The following is a 14,233-nucleotide window of genomic DNA, read 5'->3' on the forward strand; positions in this document are numbered from 1 at the left end:
AACTGGATGCAAAAAATAATTTTCATATCGTATACTTGGATTTCAGGAAAGCTTTTGAGACTGTTGTGCATGGAAGACTACTGTACAATTTGGAAGAGGATTGGAAATGGTTAAAAGGGTGGTTGAGTAGAAGAAGACAAAGAGTGTAATCAATGGATGCTGCTCTTCACAGAGTAATGTTATTAGTAGAGTCCCCCAGGGTTCGGCGTTGAGCCCACTGTTGTTTTGTATATTTATCAATGATATTGATGGTGTATCAGGGTTAATGTCTAAATTTGCAGACAATACGAAGGTTGGCAGGGTTGTTAATAACAGTAATCACTTGTGCTACTGCAACAGGATCTAGTAAATTTGGACAGATGGGTTGAGATGTGGCAACTGAAGATTAACATTGACAAATGCAAAATACTGCATATGGGTAAAAGTAAGCCCAAACTACATTTAGAGTGGTAGATAATGAAAAAGATCTGGTAGTAATTGTGCCGTCAGATATGATTTTTATGAGCAATGCAGTCAGGCTTCCAGAGAAGGTCATGTGGTATTTTCAATGATATACAGGAATATTACTAGCAGGGAAAAGGTGGTGATTATTCCTTTGTATAACGCAATGGTCAAGCCATGGCTTGAGTACTGTGTACAGGTCTGGAGGCCTCATTTTAGGAAGGATGTAGAGTTATTTGAGCATATACAGAGAAGGGCAACAAGATTGGTGAGGGGAACGAAGGGGTCCTCTTACCAAGAAAGGCTTAAGTTCTGAAAATTCCAGCAACTGGAGAATAGGTACCTGCAAGGTGATCTGATTGAGGTATATAAAGCTTTGAATGGATTCAGCTCGCTGAATTTTGATGGGATTCTTCTGCTTTCTCAGATTTTGAACCTGAGGGGACATAAATTGAAATTGAGGAAAGAGAGTTGTACAATAGAAGTGCAGAAATTTGCCTTTAGCTCATGGATTGTTAATTGCTATAACAAAATTTCCATCTTTGTGGAAGTTGATAGCTTAAACAAATTCAAGGGGAAAGTGGACAAACTTTTAGAGGGAATGGTTGTGCGAAATTGTTTTTTTTTTTTTTTTTTCCCGATGCTATTTTAGCTCATACACTTGCTTTCTTGCATCACTTGCCTCCATTACTATTACACAGATATAAGGAATGCAGATTGGTTGTTTGGGTTTTAATGGTGCATCAGCAGCTAGGGCTAAAATGAGCTAAAGGAATGCAGAATTGGTATATGGAGAGTATAATGAGTACAAGAAGGATAGACAGGATACAAAAGGAGCAGTATCCTGTTAGTTACAAAAAACAAAATCTAAGGCAGTGCATCCAGTTGACATGGGCAGCTAGTACAATGTTCAGTCAGTTTGATGTGATATAATCACTGGGAAAGCAAAAATGAGAGTAGAAGTGTGTTATAGATCTAATGGCTCTGATGAGGGCAATGAACAGCAGTGCAGAGAAATAAGAGTGGGCCAGTAAATCAGACTGTCTTATAATGGGGGATCCTTTCAGATATTGACTGGAACTTATGGGTTGGTTACTCACACACTAGCAAGGTTTTTGTGGATTTATTTGATGACTGTTTTCTACAGCAGCATGACCAGAGGGAGTAATACTCTTGATCTGATTATCAGCAGTGATTACTTATGCATTAAGAATCTGCAGATAAAGGAACCACTAGGTTGGGAGTGATCACAGGACCAGGGTATGTCTGCCCCTGGCAGACATACCCTGGTCCTGTTCCACCTATCCTTTTTACAAAGCATGTTCCCTGTTTCCCTGATAATAGAGTCACCAACAACTACTAGTTCCTGTGGGACCAGTGCATTCTGCTTTGGGGGTGATACCATCAACAAAATAGCGGAAAGGGACAATATCAAATGCATAACTTTTAATGGAAATCTCAAGCAGTTTGTGCTGTTATGCAACTGCTGATCTCTCCACCTACAAATTAGAATTAGAAAATTTTAAATGAGGCATTGTTTACAGGTTTGATTGCAGCTGCAAGAAATAATATGTAAGAGCAGACTCTTCCAAATTAAAAACAAGGACAAACAGAACAAGTATCCAATAAAGTATGATAGCACACTACACAATCATGGAAAACTATGGCTTCTCTACTAACAACTCCAAAATTCTGAAAGTCACACATCATCATAAGAAAAGGGACTTTCTGGATTCATGATATGTAGAAGAATTTTGCCAAACAGGAACAAATAGGCAAAGTTTCCATTTCCACTGGAAATAAGTCTGTACTTACATGACCAAATGCTGTTTTGTTCATTGCTATGCTAAAAAGCAGGTAAATCCACACTTCGTATTAGATGGGCAGCACTCCAGACTCAGCAGGTTTTGAGATAGGCACCACAAGTCGGATCTATCTTAATCATCCATGATCTCCCCCCCACAGACCTAAGGCTTCACAGTGCTTCAGCTTTCAAGTCAGCCCTTAAGCTTCTCTTTTCAGTCTGTCCAATCAGCATTCATCATCCATAATTCTTTATATTTCTTTGCTTTATGTCAGTCAGAGGAACAACATGAGATCTGTATAATATTTTTCTTTTGCCACTAACAAGGGAACCAGACAGCTCTGAAACCAAATATCTTTATATGACGTTTTATTGAAATTTTTTAAACTATTATGTCTTTCTAATAATAGTATGTTATTTTAATATTGTAGTGTATTATTTTACAAATTATCCATGCATGCATTATCAATGATATCCTTCAGCTCTTTCATATTAAATCTGCTTACTTTCTTGTATCAATATGTGAATGTAAAAGAAGTTCCTCATGCCTTTTTTTATGCTTTAGATTCATAAGTAAAAAAAAAAAGAAATTATATTTTTTTATTATATTTTTATCAAATAATGTAATAAAAACATACAGATATATTTATTACCTATAGGAATCACTGTTGCTTGCAATACAACAAATCAATACATATTCATGTTATGTTTTAGTGACAATACATTTTAATAATGTCTATATTGTTCTCCCAAACATACTTACAGATGGAAAAAAACCTGAATTTATCAGAAGATTGTTTAATAAAAACAGTTCACTTAACAAACCCGCTACTCTTGACTGTGAAGGGAGTGGAAAACCATTTCCAATAGCTAGATGGTAAGAAATCACAGTATTAATTTCTTGACTTGGCTGGACTTTTTTCAGTTATTTTATATTATGAATATTCTAATAAATATCCATGATGGTCATAACATAAAAATATAATGTTTTGACATAAACATATTAATCCATATGTTTATCTAGATTAATATGTTTATACCATATTAATCTCAATGTTCATATGTAGATTAATACGAAAGGGAAGAGAAGCATTCTAACCACGTTTTATTATGGCACTTTGATTTACGTGACTATATATATATATTTCTCAAAATGTTCCCCTTTAGATCAGTAACTAATTTTTTGTAATAATGAAATTATGAACAGTGAAAGAAACATAATTGAAAAGGCCCAAAAGCTCTTTGTATTACTGTTTACTGTACGTATTTCGACACTAAACCTATTTTTAACTGCATCTTGTTATTTTTATTTCTGTTCCACTCTGCGTCTCATAATAAAATATATGAATAATAATGGAAGAAAGTTGATTTTGAGACACTTTTATTTTATCTCCATTTGGATCATGCTAGAAGGTGCAGCTTTTTTTAGATAATTCCATAAACAATAATGAATAGGGCTCAAATCTGAACATTTTCTAATATGTCCATATGTCTTTGTACATTCGTGGATGCACAAAGACATATGTACAATTACATATGATACAAAGATTGTACAATCTTTGTACCATCTCTTAAAAAAATACAGTTCACTTATGAAAATGAATATGAAGCTGAGTACATTCTTACCTTCTTATTTCTTAATGTGCTACAGAAAATTTGCACAAAAAAATAATTTTGTCTAGATTTTCTACAGCACCACGAAGATGAAAGTCAGCTTTGCTTGTTGGACAATAAAATGCAATATAGCCATTGTTGTTTGTATTCAAATTAGATGATACCCAAGTCTGGAAAATTCAGATGGACTACTGGATTGGAGAACAACAACTCTTCAACTGTTTTAAATTTATAAAGGTGCAGTTTCATGGTCTTGGTCATTGTTTTTAGTCCAGATGTCATGGCTATTCATAAACAACTGTACACTTCTGTTGTGCTGCATTTTTCTAAGAGCAAAAGAGAGAGGACTCATCTACAGATTGCCTAATAAAAATACAATGTCCACAATTCTGTCAGGAAATGATCAGAGGGAGTATGTCAATAAATTTGCTCCTGGAGAAACTGTACAAGGCTGATTTGACAGAATTATTCTCTGTTTGATATGTGCTCGTTAACAAGAGAAACTGTTTTTACAAGGATGGGATACACTTAAATAAAAAAGAGTCCAAGAATATTTGCTGACGTTGTCAAGTAGTGTTAGGTGGGTTGGAAAACTGCCAGCATAGAGAAAATACGCAAATTAATAGCTGCAGACAGCAGTGTAATTTTGCACTAATTCTACTGAAATATATACCTGTGTTTATACTAATGCTAGGAGCACAGTAAAAAACTTTGAATTTGAAGCACTGGTCAAATGCAGATTTTGTGGGGATATCAAAGAATTTGATATCCCCCACAAAATAAAATTTGAATATATGAAGTACAACAAGTGCAGAAAAGACAAATATTAAATGTTCTTGTTTATACTCCGGCACACCACCAGATTAGTGGAGTTTACAATAAATCAATGAATACAAATATTAATTGTATTTTTAGCAGTCATGGGCTTGAACCCCAGTCCACTCAAAGAGTGTGTGCAACTGCACTTCTGCCCCTGACCACTCGACTGTCAGGCCACATATCATTGTGTACTTTGTTGCAACTACCAGGATTTCCTTATTCACCATTGGGGTTTCAGTGCATTGGCATAAGCCAATGCTAGCCATTCATGTTGTTCATGTGTGTGTGTGCCAGTGTAATGTTTTGTTTTGTTGTAGGCCAGCAACTGGTGTTCTGCAGCCAGGGGGGCAACCAATACCTGGTTGATTGCTCCCGACTCCCATCCTATGCCGCAAGGAGGCACACCAGATTTAACTGTACTCTCTTATTGGCTTCTCTCAGAGAATTCTTAAAGAATCCAAGAATATCATCAAAATGAGGGGGGTTGTGAGAGAAGTGCAGGGACTAGGTTAAGTGAGTGAATAGAGATAGATAGATGGTAACGAGAGCAGAAGGCATCCCCATGGAACTCAGTAGATGTGAAGCAAAAAGTTAGGGATAGATGCAGAAGATGGAAACTGGCATCCAGATCTCATCCCACTGGGGTCATCAAGTTTCTGCTAGGCACGGAGGGTGAAAATCTTAATTCTCAAGGTGAAAATTCCACCTTGAGAATCAAGATCAGCAGCCCTAACCTTAGAAGGGGTTGGCAACAGAATTCCCACTTCAGAAAGAGCCAGCCCAGCGGTACGGCCTGTTGGAGGCTCAAGATCCCACCCAGCAAGGCGCTGAGTCAGCAGAAGTCCAGAGTGCAAAGGTTCGGATACAATCCCATTCCTAGGAGGAGGAGAAGGAGCCAGCAGAGAACCACTAAGATGTGATACAGTGATCCCACCCAGGCCAGCTGGGTCAGCAAAATTCCACCCCATAATTGAGTTCATTTCAGAAGAAATCTAGTTTGGTATGTTGTCTTGTCTTGTCATGTTATCCTCTTTGTCTGGTCCTCAAGAGATGACATCCTGTACAACAATTCACCCAGGGTGTCATATATCTGACTAGGAAGAAGGATTTCAGTCAATGATCAGGACAGTAGACTGAGTGACCAAAGATAGATTACTATGTAGAGTCACTTCTCACCAAGGAAGAGCCATGTTTCTCTGTGACTGCCAGATACACTAGTCCCAGAGAAACATGGACTCAGCAGTGTTATTCATGTAGTTGTATATTAGCTCTTCTTTTGAATACTTCTTATGCAAACATGGAGGAAACCAGACTCTTCACGGCCATTTAAAATTAAGCATTGTACTTCTGATGCTTGCACTTCTGCTTGTAATTGGATGTTTTCCCTTGTATGTTGTTGTTCAATATAATGGTCAAAAATATGTCAGTTGGCTTTACTGGTGTTAAATCTTGTTATTTCCTGCAGGTTTTGTCTACTGTTTTGCCAAGCGATGAGACAGTGAAGGTAATAGGGGTATGATCGCTGTTGCACCATGATGTGTGTGTGTGTATACTTGCCAGTCAGTGATTTTATTGTAGATTGCATTGTTTGCAATTGTAACATTGATGTAGGAGCTTCCAAGGAAAATAACAACAGAAATTTTACAGATCATCCCATTTTTCATTCTTGATAGATGAGAATGGCTATGAGAGAAAGGCTTCATTAAAAGACTATCACCTAGCTGTGATCTTAGGTGCCTAGAAGACCCTCACCTCTACCATGTACTTTGAAGGGTTGTTTGTGGAAAAAAAAGATCAGGAGTGTTGGGTGTGTAGTTAGGATTGTCTTCTATTCTGGTAGGTAAATGAACAATCTGTGTGAGGTTATCAGTAACTGCAAAAGCCTCAGCATCTTGATCAGCTGGGTCCATGTAACTTGGAAACGAAAGGCAGCTGAAATTGTGAACATTAAAATCGCCAAGGAAATTACCTCACTGTTAGAAAATAAATTGGACTGAAGAAAGTTGAGTTTCAAGGAATGGCAGTCAAAGAGTTTGAGAGGTTTAGATCTTTTTGCATTTAAGTTTAACTATTCATGGCGCAGTCAGTAGATAAAGTAAAAGTAGAGGAGGGAGGCATGTTGTATGAAGTAATGAAATTTTTGGATATGTCTTACACACACACACACACACGCACAGTAAGAATATACTCAGCTCCTTAAGATAATATGGACTCAACAATATCCTCCACATACACAATACTTGAACTCTGTCTAGTCACTGTCTGGCAGAGTAAAGGCAGTGAGATTAATCAGGACAACTGAGATGAGGGAAGTGTTCTTTTTTTTTTAAGCCTGCTTTCTTGCACCATATGCCACTATATGGTGCACTGATGGAACAATCTGCGTCCCTGAAAAAACGAGTGCTTGTCCTCAAAAATAATGCATCTGGGAGCTCGTCAGGGACTCAAAACTCCAGCAATCTACCAAGTGATGCACACCCGATTCGAGCCTCAAAACAGAAAAACCAAGTGCAAACTACTCTGGTTAAAAAGGACATTGTTTTATTAGGAGACTCCATTGTCAGGGAAACGGGGAATATTTTTTGTAATAAAGATAGGTGGAGCAGTACCAGGGTATGTCTGCCGGGAGCAACTATTGATGATGTCACCAACAGATTGTCAGATTTTAAAGGGGGTAAAGAAAATATTATTATTCACATGGGGACAAATGATATTAAACGTACACGATCTGACGATTTGTTGGAAAAATACAGGACCATGCTGAGGAAATGTCGCGAGCTAGGCCATAATGTCTATGTGTCTGCAATTCTGCCCAGATACGATAGGAGGGATTATATGTTAAGAGCCTTGTGGATTAACTCAAGAGGCGCCTCCGTAGCCAGGTGGGAAGGAGCAGCAGTGCGTAGCACACGCTTCTTGATTAGACCGGGGTTCGAGCCCGTCACCACTAAATACGGAGGATGCGGAAAGGTCAGGGAATAACCACCGCATATCCCGGAGCAATATGGCCTTAGTTGCTAATGCTCCTAAAAACCAAATAACAAACAAACGATTAACTCAAGACTTGAAGGAATCTGCAAGGCTTTAGGGGGTAAATTTCTATCAGCATGGCCCACACTTGTAGGTAGAAGGAATTTGTTTTGTAGAGACGGGATACACTTAAACAAAGGTGGTGCAAAAGTTTTTGCCAGTATTATTGAGGATACCTTAAAGGTTCAGGGAAACTGCTAGTTAGGGGGGATGTGGGTAATACTGACACGCGTTTATCTGATAATATTTGTCAATGTAACTCTTGCACATACCTTAAAAGTTCTTATCTGTTACCCCAACTGGACGTATTATCTAGATGTTCTGGGGGCAAAGACGTTTCACGTGAGCGGGTAGCTAATATCAGGGAAGAGAGCCTAAAAAACTTCAAGGGTTGTGTTAGGGTTATTAAATATACAAGAACAGTAAATCTTAATTGTTTATACAGTAACGTTAGAAGTGTCGTCAATAAAATGAGCGAATTCGAACTGCTGGTTAAAACAAGTAACGCGGACATAATAGGGCTTACAGAGACGTGGTGCCACCCGGAAATTGGGGATGATGAGTTTCAGTACGGCTTGTATAATGTATTTAGGAAGGGTAGGTTAGATAGAAGGGGTGGTGGGGTAATGCTTCTTATCAGAAGCAGCCTGAGTGCGACGATAGCTTTCCCGGATTCAGACATTTCACATGCTAATATAGAGTCTGTATGGTGTGAGATAGTTGGAAACAAAAGTATAATGCGAGTAGGAGTAATCTACAGACCAGGTGATTGTGAAGATTATGACAAAAGCCTCTACATGCAAATGGAATGGGCAAGTAAGCATCAATGCCTTATTATGGGTGATTTCAATTTGCCTCTAAGTGATTGAAGTAAATGGGAAGGAAACTCGACATGGGGAAAAAAATTTTTAAATCAACTAGATGACTGTTATTTGTATCAACATGTCAGGGAAAGTACTAGAGAAAAGAATATCCTAGACCTCATCATCACACATGAATCAAATGACATAACAGGGCTGACAGTAGAGGAACTAGTAGCAGGAAGTGATCACGGAGTTCTACGGTGGATGATGACGAGAGAGGTAGCAGAAGTAAAAGGCAAAGGAATGGGTTTTAATTTCAGAAAAGGAAATTACGATGCCTTAAGGTACTACATGGCCTCTATTAACTGGGTAGATATCGCTCAGAGAATGAATACAATTGAACTGTGGTACGCTTTTAAAACATTAATCACAGATGCCTTGAATGCGTATATACCATTAAAAAAAATACTCCAAGAGAAGGGTTCCAAGTTGGATGAATAGTGAAGTTGCCGCATTACTTGAGCAGAAAAAGGTGGCATGGAAAGGTTACAGAGGAATAAAAAGTACTGAAGCCTATGACAGCTACAAGGTGATGCGTAATAGAGCCACAGAAAAGGTTCGACAGGCAAAGGCAGTTTATGAGAAATCACTAGCAAACAGAGCAAAGAGGGGGATAAAGAATTCTTCACATATATAAATGCCAAGAAGAGCAGGACAAACCAGATCGGACCTTTACGTAAGGGAAAGGGGATAGTAATAAATACACCAGCTGCCGTTGCAGATGAACTCAACAGTTATTTTGCATCGATATTTACAAATGAAAAGCCTTTTGTGGCAATGGGAAATTGTGGGAGCGAAGTTAAAAAATATGTAATTAATGATATTGAAATTTCGCAAGATTATTTAATGAAAAAACGTTCGAGCCTATGATGGAATATACCCTATAATCTTAAGAGAGGCGGCAAGCGAGTGCATTGAACCATTGAGGCTAATTATGCAAGCATCACTAGACTCTGGGGAGATTCCCTTGGATTGGAAAAGTGCAAATGTATCTCCCATACATAAGGGTGGCTCTAAAAGTGAAGTTGGAAATTATCGACCTGTCAGTCTGACTTCAGTAGTAGGGAAAATCATGGAGGCAATGATCAAGGGTGGAATTCAGGATCATTTGGATCGAATTGAAATTCTCAAGGATACTCAGCATGGTTTTGTAAAGGGAAAATCATGTTTAACAAATCTGGTCCGCTATTTCGAAAGGGTCACTCACGAGCTGGATTTAGGGAATAATTTCGACATTGTTTATTTAGATTTCTGCAAAGCTTTTGACTCAGTCCCACATGAGCGGTTGCTTTATAAGCTGGAACAGGTTGGAATCACTGGGAAAATCCTTAGATGGATAGAAGGATGGCTTCAGGGCAGGAGGCAGAGGGTTGTGATAAATGGCTATTCCTCAGATTGGGTTGATGTAAGAAGTGGGGTTCCCCAAGGATCAGTATTAGGACCACTGTTGTTTTTAAGTTTCATAAACGACATTGATGTCTAAATTTGCAGATGATGTTAAAATTGGTAGAGTAGTTAATGATCACTGTCAAGCTGAGCTTCTTCAGAGAGACCTAGATAGAATTCAGGAATGGTCAGAAAAATGGCAGCTGTGCTTTAATCCAACAAAGTGTAAGGTATTACACCTGGGAAACAGTAATCCCAAAAAAACTTATTCACTTGGTGGAGTTCAACTAAACCCAGTACTGGAGGAAAGGGACTTGGGTGTTACGATACGGTCAGACATGAAATTCTCTGAGCATTGTAAACAGGTTGCAAGGAAGGCCCATGGTGTCCTATCGATGATCTATCGAACTTTTGCAAGTAGAGATAGGGACGTGATAATCCCATTATATAAGGCTTATGTTAGACCACACTTGGAATACTGTGTTCAAGTATGGAGACCGCACCTAAAGAAAGACATCGAGCTTCTTGAAAGGGTGCAAAGAAGGGTAACTCGCCTGGTGAGATCGGCAAAAGGGCGTCCTTATGAAGAAAGACTTCGAATATGTGGGTTGCAGAATTTGGAAACTAGACACCTTAGAGGAGGTTTGATTGAGGTGTTTAAGGCTCTGAGAGGCATCAGTAAAATGAATGAGGACAAAATTATTTCAAGATTATAAATGATGCTAGAACTAGGGGACATAAATTCAAGTTACGGGGGGAAATGTTTAGATTGGACTGCAGGAAGTTTTATTTTAGCCAGCGAGTTATAAATTACTGGAATAAGTTGCCTTCATGGGTGGTAGAGGCCGACAGTTTGCGGAAATTCAAAGGTCATCTGGATAGTACTTTCGGGTAAGGGAAGCGCATAGGATGATAGGCTTAATTTCCTTTTTATTTCTTTTTTATTTTATTTTTTTTATTTATTAATTATTATTATTTAGTTATTTATTTTATTTATTTATTTTTTTTTTGTTTTTATCATTGTTTTGTTCGGATTTTTTTTTTTTTTTTTGGCTGGTGCAGCATAAGCCATAGGCTTTCTTGCACCATGCGGCCGTTACTAATACTAATACTATAATGCTAATGCTAATTATACACTAGCTGATCTGGATGCCTCCTAGAGCGTTACCAAGAGGTATGGTAAATTCTAGCAGCTGGCCTGCAAACACTATATTAGAGGTGTACCTCAAAATGTAAGGAAGATTGGATCTTGCCACAATGCCCACCATAATCTCAAAAAACATCAAAAATACTGCATGGTGGAAGAGGTGAGATGAGGTCGCTGGAGCTTTTCTCTGGAGATTGAACACAGATTTCGACACTTCCAGACTCCAATAAGCAAAGTGGTGATGGTACTGCATTAGTTGATGAGAGTCACCTAGTACTACCTGCTAACACAGAGGGGTGGCATTCTTCTGTATGGTGTGGACACCTCTGCTGCCTACGTACTATAGATTCTAATACCTCCCATGTTTGGGATTTTCAAACAATAAAAAAAAATAAAATTTAAGAAAATCAAAAAAGTCAAAGTACATTAAACTGTAAAATTTGGCACTTTTAAAATTGAGAATATTTTACAAAACGGTCAACATTTAAAAATCTGTAAATATTAACAAAGCAATCCAGCATTCATATCAAAGATCACATTTGTTTTTGAGAATCCATGTGAAAAAAGGATGATATTTTTCTCTTCAAAAGATGTTGTGTCCTTTAAATCCTGCCTGCTACAAAAACAGTTTAAATTGCATAGACATTGCAATAATCTTAATTCTCACAATAGAACAAACTTGCCTTGCAATGAGTTTCCCTAATATTGTACTACTTTTAAATACAATGGCTAATCACTCATGTGTTTTAAAGATGAGACTGTTCTATCTGCCCTGCCTGTTTCAGGACCAACTAGCCCCCCCTAATCCGATAGTAGGTGGCTGTAGTGACAAAATGCAGACAAAACAATTACAGCAATACCTCGCTTAGCATGGCTTCAAACCGCACGGGTTTCACTATAACACTGTTTTCAATTAAGTTTAAGTCAAAAATTTACTGTACATATTAGCATTAGCATTAGTAGAGGCATATGATGCAAGAAAGCAAGCTTATTTAGCATCAGCCAAAAAAAAAAAAAAAAAAACCCACTCCCATTTCACCCCTCCGTTCGTTCGAAATACCTGTCCAGTTGAGCTTTAAATTTGTTTAGGCTATCAACTTCAACAACAAGTGATGGAAGTCGGTTCCACCAACCAACCACCCGCTGGCCAAAGGCAAATTTCCCACATCTATCCGACATCCGTCCTTCCTCAATTTGAATTTATGCCCTCTGAGGTGATTATTCTGAGCAAGATGAAGAATCCCATTGGCATTGAGCATGCTCAAACCATTCAAAGCCTTATACACCTCTATAAGATCACCTCGCCGGTGCCTAGTCTCCAGACTCTGTAATTTGCAAAACTTAAGCCTTTCTTCATAAGAGCAACCCTTTGTTCCATTCACTAATCTTGTTGCCCTTCTCTGTACCCGTTCCAGCAGCTCTACATCCTTCTTGAAATGAGGCCTCCAGACCTGTATACAGTACTCAAGATGTGGCCTAACCATTGCCTTATACAAGGGAATAATCACCTCCTTATCCCTGCTAGAAAAATTCCTGTATATCATTGACAAGACACCATGAGCTACTCTTGCAGCTCGTCTGCACTGCTCAGAGAACTTCATATCTGCCTGCACAATTACCCCCAGGTCCTTTTCATTCTCCACCACTGTCAGTGTAGTACCGCAGAGTTGATACGTTGCTCTGGGGTTACTGTTTCCCATATGTAGTACTTTACATTTGTCAATGTTAAACTTCATTTGCCACCTCTCAGCCCATCTGTTCAACCTTTCCAGATCCTGTTGCAGCAGCATAGCGTCAGTAGTGTCCTTAACGACCCTGCCAACCTTTGTATCATCTGCAAACTTGAACATTAAACTTGATATCCCATCATCAATATCATTCATAAACACCGAAAACAACAACGGACCCAACACTGAACCTTGAGGAACTCCACTAATAACATTAGTCCACGTTGAGCAGTGTCCATTGATTACCACTCTCTGTCTTCTGCCACTCAACCATCCCCTTATCCATAGCAGCAATTTGCCTCCAGTGCCACACTGCTCCAATTTGTGCAGCAGTCTTCCATGTGCAACAGTATCAAAAGCCTTTCTAAGATCCAAATATATAATATCAAAGTTATTCCCTGCATCCAGTTCTTTTGTGACTACATCATAGTATCCAATCAAATTGGTCAGGCAAGACCTGCCCTTAACAAAACCATGCTGCGTCTGAGCTATAACTGAATTCTTGTCTAGATGATCCTGCAGTGCTTCTTTAACCAGTGCCTCCATTAATTTACCTGGAACAGAAGTTAAACTAACAGGTCTATAATTACTTGTGTCAGCCTTTGATCCTCCTTTGTGAATTGGGGTTACATTTGCACATCTCCAGTCTATGGGTACCTCCCCTGAGTCCAAAGAAGCTCTCATAATTATGGCTAGGGGTTTGCATACTTATATAACTTACTTATATAACTACTGATATAATATAACTGGATAGATCCCATCCACCCCAGGTGCCTTTTTTATGTTTATCCTCAACAATCTCTCCTCCACTTTCCTCTCAGTTATTACAAAATCATCCAGCTCACTGCCAATATTTACTTTACCTACATCATTCTCCTTCCTGAATAACTCCTCATGCGTGAATGTAGATGCAAAATACTCGTTTAGATTGTTAGCCACCTGAGCAGGATCCTCAACTGTTGAACCATCAATATCCAGTGGACCAATCTGATTCATCCCTTTCCTTCTCGAGTTCAAATATGTAAAGAACTCTTTTCTGTTTTTCTTTGCATCCTTTGCCAAGGATTTTTCGTAGTCTGCCTTTGCCTGCCTAATCTCCTTTGTGACTTGGTTACAGACCAACTTATATCTATCATAGGCTTCCATGTCACCCATTAATTTGTATGTATCCCATGCATTTTTCTTCTCTGCCACATGTCTCATTAGTTCGTCTGACAACCATTTAGCCCTAAACCTTGAACAATATTTCTTAGTTGGTATGTAAAGCCTGGTAGCCTCCAAGATTAGTTCCTTGAATGCTTCCCATTTTGAGTTTGCTGTTGGTAACATCATCAGTTGGTCCCACTGTATAGAATTTAAATACTGTCTCAGACCATCATAGTTGCCTTTACGAAAACAAAAG

General features: G+C 38.6%; 1 protein-coding gene across 2 annotated transcripts in view; it reads left to right on the plus strand.

The window, feature by feature from the left end:
• Nucleotides 1-14,233, plus strand: part of LOC150079033 (twitchin-like) — a 2,795,346-nt gene that overhangs the window by 2,129,028 nt on the left and 652,085 nt on the right. For both annotated transcript variants that reach the window (XM_090382361.1, XM_090382360.1), the window contains one exon: nucleotides 3,011-3,122. In XM_090382361.1, the coding sequence (XP_090238487.1) occupies nucleotides 3,011-3,122 (112 nt within the window). The remainder of the gene's footprint in view (nucleotides 1-3,010; nucleotides 3,123-14,233) is intronic.

Source organism: Mastigoproctus giganteus, chromosome 10, assembly GCF_048544385.1.
Source record: "Mastigoproctus giganteus isolate SK-2022 chromosome 10, ASM4854438v1, whole genome shotgun sequence".
In the NCBI taxonomy this organism is placed as follows: domain Eukaryota; kingdom Metazoa; phylum Arthropoda; class Arachnida; order Uropygi; family Thelyphonidae; genus Mastigoproctus; species Mastigoproctus giganteus.